At 48.8% G+C, this 20,820-nt stretch overlaps 1 protein-coding gene across 3 annotated transcripts; it reads right to left on the reverse strand.

The window, feature by feature from the left end:
• Positions 1–28: 28 nt before the first annotated feature.
• On the reverse strand, positions 29–20,695 carry CASS4 (Cas scaffold protein family member 4). Of its 3 annotated transcripts, none has more exons than XM_036395712.1 (7): positions 20,624–20,695; positions 9,724–10,101; positions 5,961–6,065; positions 4,512–4,658; positions 2,693–4,009; positions 1,892–1,951; positions 29–1,269 (listed from the first exon to the last, which is right to left on the reverse strand). In XM_036395712.1, the coding sequence occupies exons 1-7, from the start codon at positions 20,666–20,668 to the stop codon at positions 856–858; spliced, it is 2,466 nt and encodes an 821-aa protein (XP_036251605.1). In that variant the 5' UTR covers positions 20,669–20,695; the 3' UTR covers positions 29–855. The 3 variants fall into 3 exon arrangements, with proteins under 3 accessions (XP_036251605.1, XP_054372634.1, XP_054372635.1); XM_054516659.1 differs by lacking the exon at positions 20,624–20,695 and adding an exon at positions 16,760–16,771; XM_054516660.1 differs by lacking the exons at positions 1,892–1,951; positions 20,624–20,695 and adding an exon at positions 16,760–16,771.
• Positions 20,696–20,820: the final 125 nt, after the last annotated feature.

Consider the following 20,820-nt stretch of genomic DNA (forward strand, 5'->3'; position numbering starts at 1 on the left):
AAATCAGTCCAATAATCAACAACTTTTGCTCCAATACACAGCAAACATTCCCACCCAGCCACTGTGACAATGACATTTCCAGGCAGGATGTGAAGGGTGGAGAATAAAGTGCAGATTTAATTCTGCATCAGCTGCTGTGGGGACCTTCAACTGCACTGGCACCCAGGGAATTCCTGATGGGAATCCTGAGTGTGGGTGGGGATCTTCAACTGCTACCAGGCAATTCCTGGTGGGAATTCTGCATGAGGGGATCTTCACCTGAACCAGCACCCAGGGAATTCCGAGTGGGAGTTCTGAATGGGGAGATCTTCACCTGCATGGGCAACCCAGGGAGCTCCTGGTGGGAATCCTGAGTGTGGGGATCTTCAACTGCTACCAGGCAATTCCTGGTGGGAATTCTGCATGAGGGGATCTTCACCTGCTACCCAGTGCACCCAAGGAGTTTCTGGTGGAAGTTCTGAGTGAGGGGATCTGCACCTGAACCAGGGTATTCCTGGTGGGAATTCTGAGTGGGGGGATGTTCACTTGCTACCAGGGAATTCTTGGAGGGAATTCTTAGTGGGGATATTCACCTGCACTGGCACACAGTGAATTCCTGGTGGGAATTCCGACTGGGGGGATCTTCAACTGCTAGCAGGCAATTCCTTGTGGGAATTCTGCATGAGGGGATCTTCACCTGCTACCAGGGAATTCCTGGTGGGAGTTCAGAGTGGGGATCTGCACCAGAACCAGCACCCAGGGAGTTGCTGGTGGGAATTCTGAGTGAGGGGATCCTCTCCAGAAGCAGCACCCAGGGAGTCCCTGAAGGGTGGAAGCTCAGGGTGTGACCCAGTGCCCAGGAGCTGCCCTGGCCCCTCAGTCCATCATGGCCCGGAACTGCTGGGTGTACTGGGCCAGCTGCTCCGCCTGCTCCCGCAGCTCCCTGCTGGCCTCGGCGTTGGGGAATTTGAGGGCAGCGCTTTTGGTGGCCAGGGCCAGGTTCTTGAGCAGGCTGCAGAAGCGGCTGCTGCTGTGCAGGATGTCGCTCCGGGCCTCCCTCTCCTGGCTCTCCTGGCACAGGGAATCCACCAGCTTCTGGCCCACCATGATGATGAGTTTGCTGTGGGAGATGAAGATTTCGGGGGGCTGCTGGCTGCTGAGGCTGGCGCTGAACACACCCAGGGCCTTGTGCAGGGCGGCGAAGCACAGCCTGCAGTGCTCAGGGAGGGGGATTTTCCTGGCAGGCTCCTGCCTGCTGGCATTTTCAGTCTTTTTTGCACATGGCAAGACCTGGAGGAAAGGTTAAAACAGAAATAGATTCAGCCTGGTGTCACACGCTGGTTGTTTCTTTGGTTGCTCTACCCTGAATTGTTGTGGTCTCCAAATCGCCACACCCTGGAGCCTTTACAGTAATTTCTCTTTCCATAAAGTGTTGGAAATTCTCCTGATTGCTTTTTAAATGCAGTTTTAATATTGGATAGCAGACAAAGTGCTGCAGCTGAATATCAATCCTTTACACACTCTGTCCTTGAAGCTTTCAAATAATACAAAACATTGATCTTTAATGGACTTAATTGGGATTATGAATGATTAAAATGCACGAAACAAGAGTCAGTTTTGTGCCAGTGCATGATAAGATACTTTGAAATACTGATTCTCACAGCCTTTTCTCAAATGATACTGAAAGGCAATAAAATAAACTGTATGACTCTAAACTGGAGTTGTTTGATTGAGGAAAATAAGTGTTCTTCACAGGTTTTCAGCAGTAATTCTGGGAAAATGATCTCTGAGAAGCAAATAGGTCTCTATGTATAGAGATGTGTGTCTGAATGCAAATTACTCTGAGTTTTATCAAGCACAGAAATCAGGGACTAAAAGCCCTTATAAATAATATTTTCAAAGTTAGAAATACCTTTGGGTTTGACTCTGTACTCTTCTTTGCTACTTCTTTACATGAAATGACTTTCTGTGCCTGTTACAAATTAAAATGAAAGCAAAGTTGAAACAACTACATAAAGTATTTAAATATAAATGTGGTTTTCTCTGATTTCATGGGGAAACAACTACTTGTTCTGCAGCCTTCATGTTGCAAATAGAAATGGGGGATTTATTAGAAGGAGCTGTAGGTTTTCTCCTCCTAAAAATGATCCTGCAAGATCTGAGACTGAAACCAACATCAACAAAACATTTCAATGTAACATTCCCTAAATTTTAAGGACAATCAGCATTTCTTTGGGAAACTAAGGGAGATATTCTTAGTAGATACTTTAGTGATTCTAAGGAGATTCTTACAATCATCCAGAATTATTCCAACAAATAAATGTGATAATTCACAGAGTTTCATTTCTATGCAAATTGGATTTCTATCCAAGTTAGGAAGGAACATCTCTTGTCGTGCCAAACACAATGTAGTGGCAGGAAGAGAAAAAAGAGAAGTAAGGTTTTGCTAACTTCCAATGAAACCTACTTCCCAAATGAATTCAAGCTGGCAAGAATGATAAAAATGTTTGATTTTCTCTGTTGATTAAAATTACTGCTCATTGTACACGTGCCATCCAGCACTGCCACAAAATCCTGGATCTATGTAAAGTCTGGAAAGTGGGATGTAGTGCAAACTGAGTGTGGCAGTGCAAAGTAAAATAGTGCTGATAGTTAACAGCCTAACATCTGCCAAGGGTGAGGAGTTCAGAGAGGAAACCTCAGTGTCACTGACCTGCAACTGGACATAATCACAATCCTCGCTGCAGTTTTCTTCTGGTTTCTGCACAGGGACCTGGCTTTGGCTGGGTTTCTCAGGAGCATTTCTCTGGAGTGACTCAATTTCTACTCTTCTTGGCACTGGGATTTGTTTTGCCATTTTGCATTCTGGGTTCACTTTTGGTTGCTTCTTTTCTTGCTCCTTCTCGCTCTTCCTGAAGAGCAGTTTCCCGTTGGCGATGATGATGGACACAAACCTCTTGATATCGTCTGGAATTGTCCTGGCCACCATAACGAAGCGATCCAGGTCGTCAGGGTTGTTCTGGGGCTTCCTGAGCACCAAAGCCTCCAGGGACCAGCTGCAGCTGTTGAGAGCTTCCCTTGTTTCTGTCAATATTTTGTAGGAGTTCATGAGGATTTCCAGCTGTTTTTTAATTCTGGCCTGCAGGTTGTTATCCGTGAGGTTGGAGGCGTTTCCCTTCAGGGCTTGAGCAAAGGCCAGGAACTCTCCCAGTGACACCTTTATGTGGTCCACTGCTCTGTGGATCTCCTCCAGGCTTTTCTCCAGGTGCTCCTGCAATCTCCACTTGCTGCTCACAAAGATCATTAAACTGGCGATGGAGCTGGACACGCCGTGCTGCAGCCGGGTCAGGGTCTCGATGGCTGCTTCCAGCTCCAGTTTGATTTCTTGGACAGGCTCTGGTGATGGTGACAGCCTAGAAGATGACTCAGCAGAGGAGCTGGAGGATGAGGACAGAGTGCTGCTTCTGCTGTCCACACTAGAGACACACAAACTGTCATTCTCTGACTTGGCATCCATGGAGAGCTGTGGAGAAGCACCATGTGCTTGGTCACTGTTGTTTTCCTTCTCTCTCTTGGAGTGCCCAGCACTGGGCAAACCTTTGGGAATATCATAAACATTCTCCTCAGAGATCTGACTCTCAGCCTTGGCAGCCAGGAGCCTCGGGGGCAGCCCAGAGCTGCCGTTCTGTGGCGGGAGGAGCAGGTCCCGCGAGGGCGGAACGTCGTACAGGGGGATTTCTGGAAGCGTTAGTTTCCGCTGTGCCGGTGGGATGTCGTACAGCTGGGGATTCCCAGCCTTGGCTTCAGCTGGAGCCTTGTACCTGGCTGGGGGAATGTCATACAGCACCTGCTTCTCCACAGGCTGCCCAGGAGGGGCGGGTTTGAAGCCGGAGTTTTCAGGCGATACTGGAATGTCGTAAATCCATTCGGACTTCCGAGGGTTTGGCAAGGTGTTGTAATGGCCCCAGCACTTCTTCTGAGGTTTCGTTTCTGAGTCATCAAGCTCTCTTTTGGGAGGGACATCATATAACTGCAACAGAGCACAGAGGGTTCATAAACCATCTTTTTAAACAAGAATGAGAAGGCAGAACTGAATTCTCAGAGCACACAAATGTGTGCAGCTCCACTGATGTCGATGGAATGGCACCACGGAAAGGCTGCCTGTATCTTTTATTTTCTACCATGCACAAGCTGCATGTATAAAAGGTAAAATATTTGGAGCACAGGTGATTAGATCCCACAGCAGAGTCCCCAGCCAGTGAAATCTGTAGACACTTGATTTTTCCCCACTCACATGCACACCCTTTCAAACAATGAATCACCAACAGACACCACTGACTCTACTCAAACACCTTCAATAAATTTAATTTTTGCTTGATACAGATATATGTGTGCACAGCTGGAGTCTAAGCCGGGAAAGGGGCGTTCAGGACCATTTGTTGTGTAAGAAACAGTGGGGAAGAGATGGGAGACCTGTCCCTGCTCCAAGCCAGGAGTGACAGATTATTGTGTGCCCACCAAGCCTGACTTACATTGCCTGCTGGTGAGGCCTGGCTGCCAGCTCCTCCTTTTTCTGCCTTGGATGGGATGTTGTAAAGCTGCTTCTGCTCTGCCTGGAAGCTCTCAGTGGATCTGCCCAGCATGGAGACCTTCCTTGTGCTGGGGGGAGTGGCACCACTCTGCTCAAAAGGAAAAAGAAAGGTTTATTTTGATCCTTTTTAGAGCCCACGGGGGCCTTGAGTGGGATCAAAGGCTTTGGGCCATACATGAGTAGGTTGGGTCTGAGCAGGGATCACCCAGGAAATCTGTGGATATTGATGGACTGGGCTCAGGCCTGCCCTGCCAGGAGCAGCAGGGAGTGGGGAGGCCCCTGATGTGTGCCAGTGCCACTCACACCTCGGTGTGCGAGGTGACAGGACAGGCTGGGGGCTGGCGCCTGTCCCACCCTCAGAGGTGCAGGAAATGTGACTGCCACTGTAGGACACAACACAACACAACACAGACTTGCTGCCCTTTCCAAGGTAAAAAAGGGGCTTTTTATTTTCTGACTCTAACATTTACAGATCTCCAAAAGGGACAGTGGACTGGAGGGTGACAGTGCCACCTCTCCAATGACACTGGACAAACCAACAGTCTATCAGATTTCTCCTCCTCCATAAAAGAAAGCAAAACAATAAGTTATTTACATAAAGTGTGTGAGGAAGTTTGTTACAAGAATGTAACCATCAGAAGGCTTAGAAAATCTTAAAAAATCAGGGGACATTCAGTGAGCCCAGGGGAGTGGGACAGCACCAGGGACAGGATTGTGTAACAGGACACGTCACAGTGATGTGACCAAATCCAGGGTGTGTTTTTCCCAGGAGGAGGGTGGTGGGGTGACATTTAATTTCTTGTGGACGTGGGCTTGTGACTCTTCTCTAAACACCCCCGAATCACCCCCACCAAATGACACCACCACATTTCCTCATGGATTCCGAGGCAGAGTGGGTGACAGGTCAATTCTACTGTCACCCTATTTGCTTTCTGTAAAATTGGGAGGAAAATCATCTGTTTTTAGCTCAAAACCTCAGTTCTCCTGAGTTTCTTAGAAATTTAGAGCAACGTGTCTTAAATCTGGTGCACTTCTAGTACACTTCCATTTTTTCTATTTCTTTTTCTATTATAATTCCAAGGCAGAGAGGGTGACACTACTGATGTCTTACTGAATTTTCTGTATCAGTGCCAACCTCTCAGCCTCTGAATCCATGGAGAAATACCTTACTGACAGAAAAAATTGAAGTGTTTCTTAGAAACGCACCAGATTTGGGACACGTTGCTCTAAATGTCTAAGAAACTCAGGAGAACTGAGCTTTTGAGCTAAAAATAGATGATTTTCCACCCAATTTGACAAAAAGCAAACAGGGTGACAGTAGAAGTGACCTGCAGATGTGCTCTGAGGTGCTGCAGGGTGGCAGCTGCGGGGAGGGAGGGACAGGACTCACCTGTGGCAGCGGGGACCCGCGGTGCTGCAAGGAGGGGACATCGTACACCTCACCCCTGATGTTGGGGGCTGAAGCCCTGCAGGCTCTGGGCAGGGTAAACAGGTGCTTGGAGGGGAGAAAAAAATAGTAATAGTAATAGTAATAGTAATAATAATAATAATAATAATAATAATAATAATAATAATAATAATAATAAAACTGCATCAGCAGGAAGCTTTGAAAAGTCATTCAGCTGGAAAATCCACTGTTGGCGTAATCATTCTTAAGTGATAAAAACCTTCAGCTCTTCACTGAAAGTGAGAGACAGGAACTGACCTCACAGGCAACAGCATGTTTATTCTCAAATAATTCTCCTTTACCAGCAGTTCTGGTACATTTTAGATAAGATCTGACCTGGCACAAAGACAATCTGCCTTACTAACCACAGGGCAGAAAAGATTTGGAGAAAATCCAGCTGCAGTTATCACTTAAACCTTTAAACTGCCCAAAAGCAGAACCACTTAAAAAAGGAAGTGGGGAAATTTCGACTTCTCCAAGCCCACAGTCATTGGGTCAAGCCAATTTAATGTCAGAGCAGCAGCAAAGTGCAGGCTGAGCATTATTCTGTAGTTATGAACAAATGACTCATTTGGAAGGATTAAACCTTGATGTCCTGTCCAGCTTAATAAACAGGGAATTGCATCTTTGCAGTCAGATTCTTCTGTTTGATTAAAACATAATTTGAGCAGCCATGACCAGATCTGTGGGACAATTAATGTCACAAAATATGAATGCTGGGTTAGGACTTTTCTTTTTTACAATCAACCACCAAAAGATGGAATTTTGTTCATCCAGCCTGCCTTCAGCCTGGCTGCCCTCAGCTAATTTATAAATGGGCCCTTGCAAAGCACTGACCTCCAGAAACACTGCTGGGGTGAGATATTACAGGAAATTTTAAATTTTAAACTGGTTTTAAACTGGAGGGAGTGATTCCCATCGTGCAAATCCTGCAGCAGCTAAATGTAGGGGAAATATGGTAGAGGAATAGAGTGCAGCTTCACTGTGCCTGGTTCAGCTCTCATGTGGGAGCGGGGAATGAGGAGTGAAGAGAAATCCCCTGAGTGCTGTGACAGAGAATCACAGAGCCACAAAATGGTTTGGGTTGGGAGGGATCTAAAAGACCATTTCTGCCACCCTCTGCAGAGGGCAGGAGCATCTTCCACTGTGCCAGGCTGCTCCAAACCCCCTCCAATGTGGCCTGGGACTCGTCCAGGGATGGGGAATCCTGGGCAACCTGTGCCAGAAGGAAGGCACAGATAGGAACATCTCCTTGCAAACACAGGCACAGCTTCCCTGAGTGAAAGGGCAAAAGGTAAAAGCCATCCTTAGGCCAGGTCTGCTTCCAGATGGACAAATCTGAGAATCCAGCAGAAAGGAAACTCACTGGGTATCACATGTTGGCACTTTTGGAAGTGGCAATAGAACCAGAAGGAAGGAGGTTTCTCTGTGGGGTGAAAACACCCCAGCTCTGAGGGATTTATTCTCGTTTCACTGCTTCAATCAGCTCCCTCAAAGACTCACAGTGGCTTTTCCCAGCTGCTCAGAGGACAGCTGAGTATGGCAGGAGCTTTGCCAGCTGTGCCACAGGATCTCTGTGGGATGGTCTGGATTGTTCTGTGCTCCCTGAGCTCCCCTGCCTTGGGGACAGCTTGTGACCACCAGGGTGCAGCTGGTGTGGGGACAGCTGGGACACTGTGCCACAGGCAGCCCCACTCTCAGCTTCTGGATAACCATCAGAGGCTGGGACGGTCCTTTTTCATTCTTCATTCTTTTTCATTCTCAGACTAGGTGGATAAATTCATGAAATGAGGCAGGGAGAGCCAAGGAGCTGCTCTGGCAGACCATTCATCCACATAATGAATAGATGACACTTTCCACCTGATTTGCTGGCACAACATGGAAAATGCATGCCAGTTTCTGATACAGTTTGCCAATGTCTCTTTTGGGTCAGGAATGTGGGGAAATCAATGACAGCAAGTGCAGAAGAGTCTCTTGTAGCTGTACTCAGTTTGAGTTTGAGTTATGGTTGTGCACTGCAGCTGCAGAGCTGAAAAGGAGCTTCTGGTCCCCAGGGATGCCCTGAGTTTGTTGTTTTCTGGCACCCAGCAGGAAGCAGCAAGGAGGTTTCCATGACTGGCCTTCCACACAGCAGGAGGCAAGGTGGCTGAATGAGCCCCATAAATCAAACCACCATTAAATCAGCCTAAATCACTATAGAGCTGAATTTTCTTCCTTTTCCTTGCTCAATTAGAATTTCAAATGTGATTTACATACACAGAATAACGAGCCACCCAATGCTGGAGAGCTCACAGAACTGAACAAAACCTCACACTTGAACTCTGTCCCCACCTGCTCTATTTCCCTTTCATTATGAAACATTCCCCACTCATTTTTTTCCTGAAGAAAGCACAAGGTCTTGATGTTAAAAACCAGTGAGATGTAATAAAATTGCATGTTCCATGTATGTTTGAAAGTCATACTGGGAGAAAGAAGAGCCAGGCCAGGGAGCTGTAATGAAACCCTGGAAAACCAGTTTGTTCTCCTCTATAACTGGGGGAACTGGTGGCAACTCCCCTCCTGTACACCTTGGTCAATATCTCAGCAGCAGCAAAAACGGGTTGGGAGAGAAATTGGTTGAGGGCACAAAACTTTGCGTCCTTCTGTGTGTCTGGCAAGGGCTGCTGCTTGGTGCAAGCCTAGGGACAGCCCAAGGGACAGGCAGCAGCATTCTGAGCTGCTGGAGACACTAAAACCCAGACCAAACCCAGCAAGCACACACCAAAGGGTGATCTTTTAAAAATTATGAATCATGTTCCTGTGCAGATGGATGCAGACTCCACATGTGCCCAGAGGGCTCTGGATGGCTGCTGGAGAAAGTTCTGTGTCTTGTTATTTTAACTTTGTAAATAATTTATAGATTCTCCCAAACAAATGGTATATTCTTTACTTCCTGCCCTGTTTTACAGCTGTTTTAGACTGTCAGAAAAGTGAGGGAGCACAGAATGTGGAGACTCTCATCTGTCACCCAGAGCAGCAATTCTCACCCCATGCTATAAACTGATGGGAATTTCCTAAACACCATCCATTCTTCTGCTGCAAACTCCACTGAAAATCTCAGGCTTCCTTATTTCCCTGCTCCCAGCCATTGTTTTAACAACAACATCTGGGTTTTTTAGAGCATGTGTGGAGCGCTTGGTCCTCTCACTGAGCAGCATTTCTCACCCCATGCTATAAATTGATGGGAATTTCCTAAAAAACATCATTCTTATGCTGCAAATTGCATGGGCAATCTCAGGCTTCCTTATTTCCCCCCTCCCAGCCACTGTTTTAACACCAACATCTGGGTTTTGGGAGCTCACCTGGTGCATGGAGCGCTTGGTCCTCTCACTGAGCAGCATTTCTCACCCCATGCTATAAACTGATGGGAATTTCCTAAAAACCATCATTCCTCTGTTGCAAATTGCACTGAAAATCCCAGGCTTCCTTATTTCCCTGCTCCCAGCCACTGTTTTAACACCAACATCTGGGTTTTCAGAGCTCACCTGGTGCATGGAGCGCTTGGTCCTCTCGCTGAGCAGCATTTCTTACCCCATGCTATGAATTGATGGGAGTTTCCTAAACACCATCATTCCTCTGCTGCAAACTCCACTGAAAATCCCAGCTTCCTTATTTCCCTGCTCCCAGCCACTGTTTTAACACCAACATCTGGGTTTTCAGAGCTCACCTGGTGCGTGGAGCGCTTGGTCCTCTCGCTGAGCAGCTGCGCCGCCAGGGCTGGCACCTGGTACACGAGCTGGGGCTGAACCCAGCCCTCCATCTTCTCGTAGGTGGCCGAGGGCGCCGTGGCCGTGGGCACGGAGGGCACGGGGGGCGCGGAGGGCACCTGGTAGATGCCGTGCGCGGCCGGCAGCTCCGCGGAGGGCGGCAGGAGCTGCAGGCGGTTGGCGGGGGCCAGGCCATGGTGGCCGTGCAGGGAGCAGTGCCACCAGCCCTGGCTGCCTGCCACGTGCTGCTCCAGCACCGTCACGATGTCCCCTCTGCGGAACGCCAGCTCGTCCGAGCACTCCGCCTTGTTGTCGTAGAGAGCCTTGGCCAGGCTGTGCTGGGGACACAAGCACACCCACAGTGTCGCTTTGTCGCTTTGTCACTTTTTGTCACGTTGTCACAGCCATGCCAGGCTCCTCACTTCCAGCCTGGTGTTCCCACCCTGCTGGGATCCTTTCCCCACCTGGATCTCTGTTTGATTCACCCACCCCTCTTCTCATTGAACAGCCTCTCTCCAGCACTGAACTGGAAAATCATCAGGCAGGGTCAGTGGAGCTCTTAGAAAGAAGAGATTAGAAAGGAAATAAAACCCAAAAAAACAAACCCGAAAGGTTCTCCAGCTAAGGCAGGGCTTAATTAAATTCCAACTTCAGGACAGCCCTCAATACTGTGGAGCTGGAGAGCACATCTTTGCCATCACAGTTAAATGTGGCACTTGGTTGTTGCAGTAAGGCAGGAAAATGGGATCTATTCTGTGATCCCTGTATAAAAAACAGGGATCTATTCCGTGATCTCTATATAAAAAATAGCTGGCTTTCCCATTGTCATTCTGTGAATTCTTCATCTCATAATTACTCATTACAAGATCACAGAGTCATGGCATGCTTGGGGTGGGAGGGGACCTTAAATATCATCTCATCCCACCCCTGCCATGGGCAGGGACACCTTCCTCTGTCCCAGGTTGCTCCAAGCCCTGTCCAGCCTTCCAGGGATGGGGCAGCCAGAGCCAGCAGGTAGCTTTAGTCACCCGAGGCAGTTTTGCAAAGGGTAGAGAAAGCTGTGGGTGCCATTTTTAGTTTTTTTTCAGTACAAGATAGATTTTGCTTTTAGCTTTAAAATGGACTGTGTGCTCCCCTGTCAGTGGGAACACTGGCTGTGCCTCAGCATGAATTTCTTATCAGAAAGTGCAAGTAATGTCCAGGGAGATAGCACCCAAATAGGAAACGTGATGCCTTGTATTTTTGTGCAGAGCATTTGCTGTGGGGCAGCAGCTGGCCTGAAGCTGCAGCACAAGAACTCAAATTTGTCAGCTCAGCTGGCGACAAGGGCCCGCTGTTGGCTGCAGGCATTTCATGAACAATGGCTTTTTGTGGGACAGGGCAGCTGCCAGGGGGGACAGCAGCCCCCTTGGCCTCCTGGTCCAGCCTGGCCTTTGCCTGGAACATGGGAGCCCACTTTGGACTGGGACAATGCCAAATGTTGGAGTCGGGAATCCCCCCTGGACCAGGCCTGGGCTCCACACTGGCAGAAAAAGGAGAACAGCCAACTTTTCTGGTGATCCATCAACACTGCTGGCTCCTTGGGCTGGGTGCTGCACAGACACACTTCTGAGCAACAGAGACCCTCTTCTTCAGCCCCAGGAGGGTGGGCAGAGAAACTCTGCCCCTTTTCCACATGAAGAGCCTTATCCAGGCACTCACAGGAAATGGGAGAAGGGATCTGAGCCTGGCTGGGCACACCCAGCAAGGCTGCCCTTCCTTTGTGCACCCACACAGCTGAGAGGAAGCTTTGGTTCACACTGTGGTTTTAAAAGGCATCTAAATATTGACATTTCCCTTTTCCTGTGGAAACAGCACCTTCAAGATGCTGCTGAGCCTAATTTTATACCCAGAGACCCAAACCTTTCCATCAGAGGGGTCCCTGCTCGAGGCACAGCACACATTCCTTGAGTTTGACCAATAAAAATGTGCAAATATCCCAGGGCCAGCAGCCCCAGCCCGAGGCCAGGCTGAGGCAGAACACTGTGGCTCAGATTTTGCATTTCTGGAGCTCACATCTGCGATCAACACAAACCCAGGAACCTCTAGAATCATCCCAAATCAAGCCAAGCAGGAGATTATTAATGAATCAATTCAATCAGAGGGCACTCTGGGGGAGCTGACCTAGCTAGAAAACAGATCTGTTCATGGATCATCTCATATCCCATCCAGAGAGATGGGAGGGAAAAATGAAGACTTTGACTTGAGAGGTGATGGAGACAAGCCCAAAACTGCAGTCTGTAGAACATGACTGAACTGAGGGATTGTCAAACCTCACACAAGCAGGGTCAGTGGAGCTCTTAAAAAAAATATTAAAAAAAGAAAGAAAGAAAAAACCACAAAAAACAAACCCCAAACGTTTTCCAGCTAAGGCAGGGCTTAATTAAATTCCAAGTTTCAGGAGAAACCCTCAATACTGTGGAGCTGGAGAGTACATCTTTGCCATCCCCTGTCGTATTTCAGTATGTCAGCAAGGTGCAGAGCACGTCAGCAAGGTGCAGAGCATGTCAGCAAGGTGCAGAGCATGTCAGCAAGGTACAGAGCATGTCAGGAAAGTGCAGAGCATGTCAGCAAGGTACAGAGCATGTCAGGAAAGTGCAGAGCATGTCAGGAAAGTGCAGAGCATGTCAGCAAGGTGCAGGGCATGTCAGGAAAGTGCAGGGCATGTCAGCAAGGTGCAGAGCATGTCAGGAAAGTGCAGAGCATGTCAGGAAAGTGCAGACTATGTCAGCAAGGTGCAGAGTATGTCAGGAAGGTGCAGGGCATGTCAGGAAGGTACAGAGCATGTCAGGAAGGTGCAGAGCATGTCAGGAAGGTGCACAGCATGTCAGGAAGGTACAGAGCATGTCAGAAAGGTGCAGAGCATGTCAGGAAAGTGCAGAGCATGTCAGGAAAGTGCAGAGCATGTCAGCAAGGTGCAGGGCATGTCAGGAAGGTGCAGAGCATGTCAGGAAAGTGCAGAGCATGTCAGCAAGGTGCAGACTATGTCAGCAAGGTGCAGAGCATGTCAGGAAGGTGCAGGGCATGTCAGGAAAGTGCAGAGCATGTCAGCAAGGTGCAGGGCATGTCAGGAAGGTGCAGGGCATCTCAGGAAGGTGCAGGGCATGTCAGCAGCCCAGCAGGAGCCCAGGGGGTGAGTGCTCGCTCCCCCCGTGCCTGCAGGGCCATGCTCGGGGTATCTGCAGGGCCGTGAGGCAGAGCCCAGCCCTGCCCGTCCCGCAGCTCCCCGAGGTGTGGGGGGCATCGCCCTCCTCTCCTGTGATCCCTGCCCTGCCTCTCAACAGGGGCTGCATTCCCAGCCCCTGAGCCCCCAGGTGCTCAGTGAGCAGGGGCTGAGCTGGGGGCACTGGGGGATTTTCCCTGCATTTTCCCTGATATCCAGCACAGCTCTGGCTGGGCAGTGTTCTCTGGTGCTTTGTGTGTTGTGGCCTTAAATATCCAACATGTAAAAAGCACTAAAGCAAAAAAGGTGAGGTCCAAGTGATTTTCCTTCTTTGCTTGCTGCCTCATCCCCATCAGCAGCCTTGTAAAACCTCTCCTAAGACAAAGAACATCCTAAAAGCCCCACAAAAAGCACCTTGTGAGGCAGTGCTGGGGCTCTGCTCTCCCTGAGTGGGTTTAAACAAGCTGCTGACAAAGCACAGACCCTGAAAAGACCAGAACGTGTCCCCTGCAGCCCCTGCCGAGGCACTGGGACCCCCAGAGCCCACAGCCAGCCCAGGGCAGAGCAGGGGGGTCCCACCCTGGAGGCACTGACAGTGCAGGGTCCCTGGAACAGCCCCACTCCACAAGTTCCCATCTAGCTGCAAGTGCATCTCCTTTATGGGAGCGTGGCTCAGATGTGGGCAGAGTAATTCCCCTCCAAACTGGACTTGTCACATCTTTGTTGTTTGCAGATCCTTACCCAGCCCTGCTCCCCCTGCAAAGCCCTGGCAGCCCCTGGGAGTCATAGGGATGAAAGCTGCTCCCTCATGTTTATTAATGGAGAAATTGTAATTAAGGGCAGTAAAGCTGATCAGTGCCCAGCTCTATAATGTAAAATTTTATACCCTCAGAGTGACATCTGTGCTCTGTGTACACAATAGATATTTATGCTAAGGATGAAACATCCCACTGTTACTAAAATCTCCTGATGCCTCTCCTATCTCAAGCCTGATCTTCATGCAACAGAAAAAAACCATCATTATTAAATATATACAAACATTGCTAGAAAAATCCAAGTGGACACAGTGATGTACAGCACGTGATAATTTCAGCATCTTGCCCACAAGCCTCACAAAATAATTTCTCTATGTCCCCATCCCACTCAGTTTGTATTTGGAAATCTCAATTTGCTGCCCTGCATTATTTCATGTGAAGGAGTACTGCACTATTTCACAGCATTTCAGATAAAAAAGATAATTTTTCATTTATTATCTTCAATTTGCTTCCTAAAAACCCCTACTGAGACCATGTAAATAAAGATACAGTTTAATCCTGGGAGGTTTCGTGGACTGAGAGAAATTTTTCTCATGTTGCACATCAATATATGAGTGAGCTCTTTTACTGCAGGAAAGTGGGACTTAAAATATTTGAGGAGGAAGAGATAGAGGGTTGTGTTTGCTAAACAGTTCTGCTCATACATCAGAGACACCTCTGACATGTTTACAGAGCAGCTTCCAGTTAATCTCTTCAGCTCCCAGCAAAGCTGCAGAAATAAACATTGTCCATCATCCCTTAGCTGGGAACAGCCTTCCCTGAGAATTCCTGTTCAGCCCCAGACCACTCTGAGTCACTTAAACTTTGCTCAGGTAATTGTAGAGATTCCACATCAACATCCACAGAAAAAGAGGAAAATTTACCTTAAAAGCTCAGATCATTCTCCACCTGCATGTGCAGCATTTCCTGTGACCTGCAGAAGGTCCTTCTGCATTTCTTTGTTTTGTTTGTGTATTTTGGAAAATAATCGTTCAGCTCACACAGAAGTTTTGTGTGAGCTTCAAGGAGGAATAAACATCAGGACTTGCTTTTATTGCTTTAATTGATTTTGTGGGGGTGGAAGCAGGTGCTGATCACAGGTTTTGAATTCTAAATTTGATCAAATACAGAAGCACCGCTTAAAAAAACCCAAGCTTACAAATCCTGCAGCTTCACACAGGGCACTGCTGCAGAGGTGGGAATTACAAGTTCTGTTAATTTCCCCCAAACTCTCTTTTCTCCACAAATGAAGTCAATCAAATCCTTTGTGCGTTAAAATCCCCACCAGGGGAAAATGCAGCCAGGGTTTCACCCCACTCAGAGCATTTGTACAGAAGTGCTCTCATGCCCAGGCTCAAGGGAAAATAAACTGTTCCTCCCTGTGGGACATTCCTGGGGTGTGGGTCCTCAAACCTGTCTTTTTCCCATATGCACCCAATCACTTTAGGGTTTTTTTGATTTTTTTTTAACCTTTTAATATCTTAATTTCACCAGACTACATTTATTTCTAAATGTGGCTTTACAGACAGAGGAAGCTGTGCTTGCTGAGTACAAGTTGGGCACTCCCCAGAGCAGGGTCCTCACCCTCCTGTGAATCAGGGAAGCTCACCAGGAGCAAATTGACATTTTTCATTGAAAACTGTGCATTTTCAGGAATTCCTGCTGCTGGAGGTGCCAGGGGGCTGTCCCTGCATGCTGTGCCCTTTTCCCCTGCTGTGGCAGCAGTGGAGAGCTGAGGGCAGGGTGGGGGTTTCTGATCCACCAAGAAGCAGCAGCAGCAGCACAACTCCCACAGCTGCGGCTGCCTGGGGCTCTGGCTGCACTGAGCAGTCCCCAAAATCTTGTTCTCATGCCCAAAATCTTGTCCTCATCCCCTAAATCTTGTCTTCATCCCCAAAATCTTGTCCTCACCCCCCAAAATCTTGTCCTCACCCCCCAAATCTTGTCCTCACCCCCCAAAATCTTGTCCTCATCCCCAAAATCTTGTCCTCATCCCCCAAAATCTTGTCCTCACCCCCCAAAATCTTGTCCTCATCCCCAAAATCTTGTCCTCACCCCCCAAAATCTTCAGTCCTGACCCTGCCCCCTGCACAGCCCTGCAAAGCTCCTGTTTCTGAGATGGATGAAATGCATTGAATAAACTGAGGAGTGGATGGTTTCTGAGTGAGTATCACTGAAATTGTCACATTTCTCTGGGCAGAGAGGGGTTTCCAGCTGGGCTAATCCCTGGTGTGAGTCCCCAGGTCCAGGCAGCAGCTGGGCTCTGGACCTGGCTGTCATTAGCAGGGGACACATGGTGACAGCCCAGCCCTGCCCTGCCCAGCTGAGCCACCCCTTGTCACAGCCCCAGCCCTGCTCTGCACAAAGCCCAGCCTGGGCTGGGCAAAACCAGGCACAAACTACTGCAAAATGGGTTTGATCCATCACTCATCCCCCCCACGCCAGGAGAAAAGAGCATTTCCCAAAAATGAGAGCCACAGCAGCTCTGCAGGATGTGGCCAGTCCTTACCCTCGAGTGCAAAGGCTTTCCCAGGCTCACAGAGTTCAGACTGAAATTACTTGGCATTTTCCTCATCACACAGTGACCTCAATTCTTGAGACATTTCCATTACCCATTTTCTAGGAGTCAGTGCAAAACCATCATCTCTTTTGAGGTAATACACTGCTCAACTCTTAACCTCGTTTTTTCTTTCCAAGGGAATGTGGAAGTGACCAGTCTGAGTCACTCATGATCATTTCTAATAAACTTGTCATTACTCAATGTATACAGAACAAACCCTCACCCTCCCCTGCCACACTGGTGCTCTTGAGACACTGTTAATTTGGATTGTATTTCAAAAAATTCAGACCACATGCTCTGTTGGTGATGTGCAAATCAGCTGAACACACACATTGCAAAGAGACCCCGCCAGATGCAGATTTTACCCTCTGTCCACTACAAATGGAATCAGGAAAGTCACTAAATCAACTGCAGCAGAAAGAAAAGAGCCCAGTACTTACACTGACCTTCATTGTGCTGTGTTTCCCTGTTAGTCCATCATCTGAGCAGCAGCAGCAGGAGGAAGAGGAGGAGGAGGAGGAGGAGGATGTCCCCAGCCCTGCCGGTGGCTCAGGCAGCTCTGGAGGCTCTGGCTGGGAGCCTGGAGAGGGAAAGCTCAGCCTCTGCCGCCTCCTGCTCGCTGGGAGCCCCAGGAAAGCAGCTCTGGGAATGGGGGGAGCTCATTACGTGGCAGAATTGTCCCCAGGGAGCCCCTGGCTGCAGCTGGTGATGTGCAGGACACACAGACTGCCCTGCAGGGAGGGCCTGCCCTGCTCTGAGCACAAAACCCGGGCCAGCAGGGCTGCACCAGGAAAAGGGCTGCATTTGGAAGCATTTTTGCTGCAGCATTTTTTACTTCTGGTTTGTTGTGCTTGGCTTTTTGTTTGTTTAGTTTTTTTTAATTGTTTTTTTTAAATTTTCAAAGTGGTGTGAGTTTTGATACACTTCTAATCAGTCTTTAGAAAACTGAACAGATCCCCTTTGTGGTTATAAATCCCCTGCAAAACCACCTCCCCCTGCAGAGGCAGAAAACCCAAGGAGGAAAGCTAAACATGATCTGCAGCTGAAGGGTTTTGTTTCTTGGATTGTTTAAAAAATCCTTAAATATTATTAAGGTATAATGTTATTTAAAATTATTACTGGTTGCTATTTGCTTGGCAACAGCTGAGTCCTGGTCGTGCTGGTGCACGGGTTTTACCACTTTGGACTCAGGATATCTTGGGGGTAGGCAAATTTTTACTGGTTTTGCCTTTGTACACGTTGGCTTTTCTCTGGTAAAAGCCTCTTCCTTCCTCTTTCCACAGTAGCTTCAAGATTAAATTAGACACTGGCTCCCAAAGCCACAATCCTGTAGCTAGAAAAGACTTTTATGTCTTGAATAGAAAATGCTGAATTGAAAAGCTTCATCAACCAAATCTACACCTCTGGGCTGGGAGCAAACCAGCTGCTGTCCAGAGGAGAAAGAGTTCCTGGCACAAACCAGCCCATTTCAATGCCTTTGTGGTTTTTCTCTTCTTTCTTTTTTATTTTTTAAACATCAGGAGCAGCAGTTTGACCCCTTCAGACACTTCATGCCCTGGAGTTTTTCAGGTGCTCCAGCATTTGAAATGATGGGGTAGTATCAGTTACAAACCCACAGCTTGTGGCCACAGAAGTACTTTCAGATAGAATGAAATGTTCCCATGAGTGAGCCCCAGAGGGAATCCCTGCCATGGCAGGGACACCTCCCCCTGTCCCAGGTGCTCCCAGCCCAGTGTCCAGCCTGGCCTTGGGCCCTGCCAGGATCCAGGGGCAGCCACAGCTGCTCTGGGAATTCCTGTGCCAGGGGCTCCATCACAGGGAGGGATTTTTCCCTAATACCCAACCCAAACCTGTTCTGTGTCAGTGTGAAGCCATTCCCTGGGTGCTGTCCCTCCATCCCTTGGGAATCCTCTCTCTCCATCTTTGCTCTTGGCTCCTCCAGGCCGCACTGAGCTCACCCCAGAGCTTCTCCTGTCCAGGTGAACAATCCCAGCTCTGCTCCATCCCTCTGCCCATCCTGGAGCCCCCTCTGGACCCTCTCCAGCAGCTCCAGCTCCTCCCAGGTGCCAGGGCTGGGCAGGGGAGCTCTCTCTCACCTGGGCACAGATTCTCTGTCACCCCCACGCCCGTGTTTGTGGGTGAGGAGGGGAGATGTGAACGGGGCATTTTAGGGGAGAAAAACTCCAAATCCACTTGGAGCACATGCAAAGACTCTCCCATTTTCCCTCAGCCAAAGCTGTGGCACTGCAGGAGCTCAGAGGGGTTTGAGGTTGCAGCAAGGGCTGCAAGGCTTCCTGTGCTGCCCCTGGATACGCAACAACAACAACAAGCAAACAAAACAACAGCCCTGGCTGAACTGACACTGAGCTCCTCTCACAGGGGCTTTCCCCTGCAGGTGCAATAGTTGGGGCACAGGGATCATTGCAGAGCATTTCCTGTCACAGCAAGGCTGCTGAGACTTCAAGGAGTCCAGAGAGTAGAAAAAAAAACCCTTTGTATTTTTATATAATTCAAGTATTACAATAAACAGTACTGCCAGGGTGGCAGGGGACTTATAGAGAGTTCATCGATGATGTTGCAGAAATGATTTTGGTGTTTTATTACTCAGCTGAAGTCGGCTGGGTGGGCTCTGGCCATGTTTAAAATGATCATGGCAGAACAGGCAGTTTGCTACCATTACATTGATTATTGACAATCCACTCAAGAGAACTGAAATATATGTAGAAATAGAAAATTCTTCTATACAGAGATTAAAAATACCCTGCCTCAGTTACTGATGACTCAATATGAGAAGCTGCCCCCTAATCTTTACAAGCCTTGATGGAAAATTTGGAGTGTAAAAAAAAATGGCTCATTGAGCTCCTACTAAGCTTTCCCCACCACTACTTTTTGTATTGAATTTCCAGGAGGCAGTTTGTTTACAGTAAACACTGAGATCATAATCCACCATGAAAATCCCAATTCCAGTACACTTATTGGACTTGCAGACCGCAGGACAGCAAGGCATTGACTTTGAATCAAGATTTCAGCATTCTCCAACCCTTACAGCTGCAGCAGGGCCTCTGATCTATAGAAAATTAATCTAGATGGAATGTGGATACAGAAATAAATGTAACAAACCTTATACACTGGGTCCTGTCTTTCAAAATAGGAACAGAGAGTGTTTCAAAATGTTTTCTGGTCTGCATGTAACATAAAGAAATTATGTCATGCAAGAGGGCACCAGGGCTGGCAGAGAAAGGATCTGTGTCTCTCTAATGTCACTGCAGCACAGCAGTGAGGTGGAACCTTGACATTATATCTTTATAATTTCACAAATGTGCTTATTTCCAGCACAATTCTGCTTTATCCTCACCAAGAAGATGTTTCTCCCAGTCAGTGGTTTTGTCACCATGAAAAGCACAAGGGGACATCAGGTACAGGAGCCTTCTGTCCCCCCAAGATGAGGAACCCAAACACTTCACAGAGCCACAGAACTGAGCTTGGCAGGGACCTCTGAGACCACTGAGTCCCAGCTGTGCCTGATCCCCACCTTGTCCCCAGCCCAGAGCTCCTCTGAGTGCCACCTCCAGGAATTCCTGGGACACCTCCAGGATGGGCACCCCAAACACCTCCTCCCTGGGCAGTTCCAGTTCCTGAGCCCCTTCCCATGGGGAAATTCCTGCTGTGCCCACCCTGAGCTGCCCTGGCCCAGCCTGAGGCCGCTCCCTCTGCTCCTGTCCCTGTTCCCTGGGACCTGTCCCCTCCTGGCAGGAGCTGTGCAGAGCCACAAGGTTCCCCCTGAGCCTCCTTTGCTCCAGGCTCAGTCCCCTGCCCAGCTCCTTCAGGAATTCTCCATTCCCTTCCCATCTCCTCAGGAATTCTCCATTCCCTTCCCAGCTCCTCAGGAATTCTCCATTCCCTTCCCAGCTCCTCAGGAATTCTCCATTCCCTCCCAGCTCCCTCAGGAATTCTCCATTCCCTTCCCAGCTCCCTCAGGGATTCTCCATTCCCTCCCAGCTCCTCAGGATTCTCCATTCCCTTCCCAGCTCCTTCAGGAATTCTCCATTCCCTTCCCAGCTCTCAGGAATTCTCCATTCCCTTCCCAGCTCCTTCAGGAATTCTCCATTCCTTCCCAGCTCCTTCAGGGATTCTCCATTCCCTTCCAGCTCCATTCCCTGCCCTGGACAGCTCCAGCCCCTCAGTGTCTCTCTGGCCATGAAGAGCCAGAACCGGAGGGATCTCATCACTGCTACTCCAACATCACCAAGAACCCCACTGAATTCCAACACCAAACCCTTCCCTACCCCAAAACCCAGACCTACCTTTGCAGGTGTGCTGCTCCTTGTGTTTTTCTCCGTGGTTGTCATTGTGCACTTGGAGCAGCACAGGGAACCAGGGGGATGGGGACCCTTGAGCCGTGCCCGGGCGCTGCGTGTGGGGAGCTCCCCTCAGCCAAGTCCATCTGACAGCTCTGCCCCTAGCAGAGAGACAAGCTTCCCACGTGAGATAGTATCTGAGA

The sequence above is a fragment of the Molothrus ater genome, chromosome 17 (genome assembly GCF_012460135.2).
Source record: "Molothrus ater isolate BHLD 08-10-18 breed brown headed cowbird chromosome 17, BPBGC_Mater_1.1, whole genome shotgun sequence".
In the NCBI taxonomy this organism is placed as follows: domain Eukaryota; kingdom Metazoa; phylum Chordata; class Aves; order Passeriformes; family Icteridae; genus Molothrus; species Molothrus ater.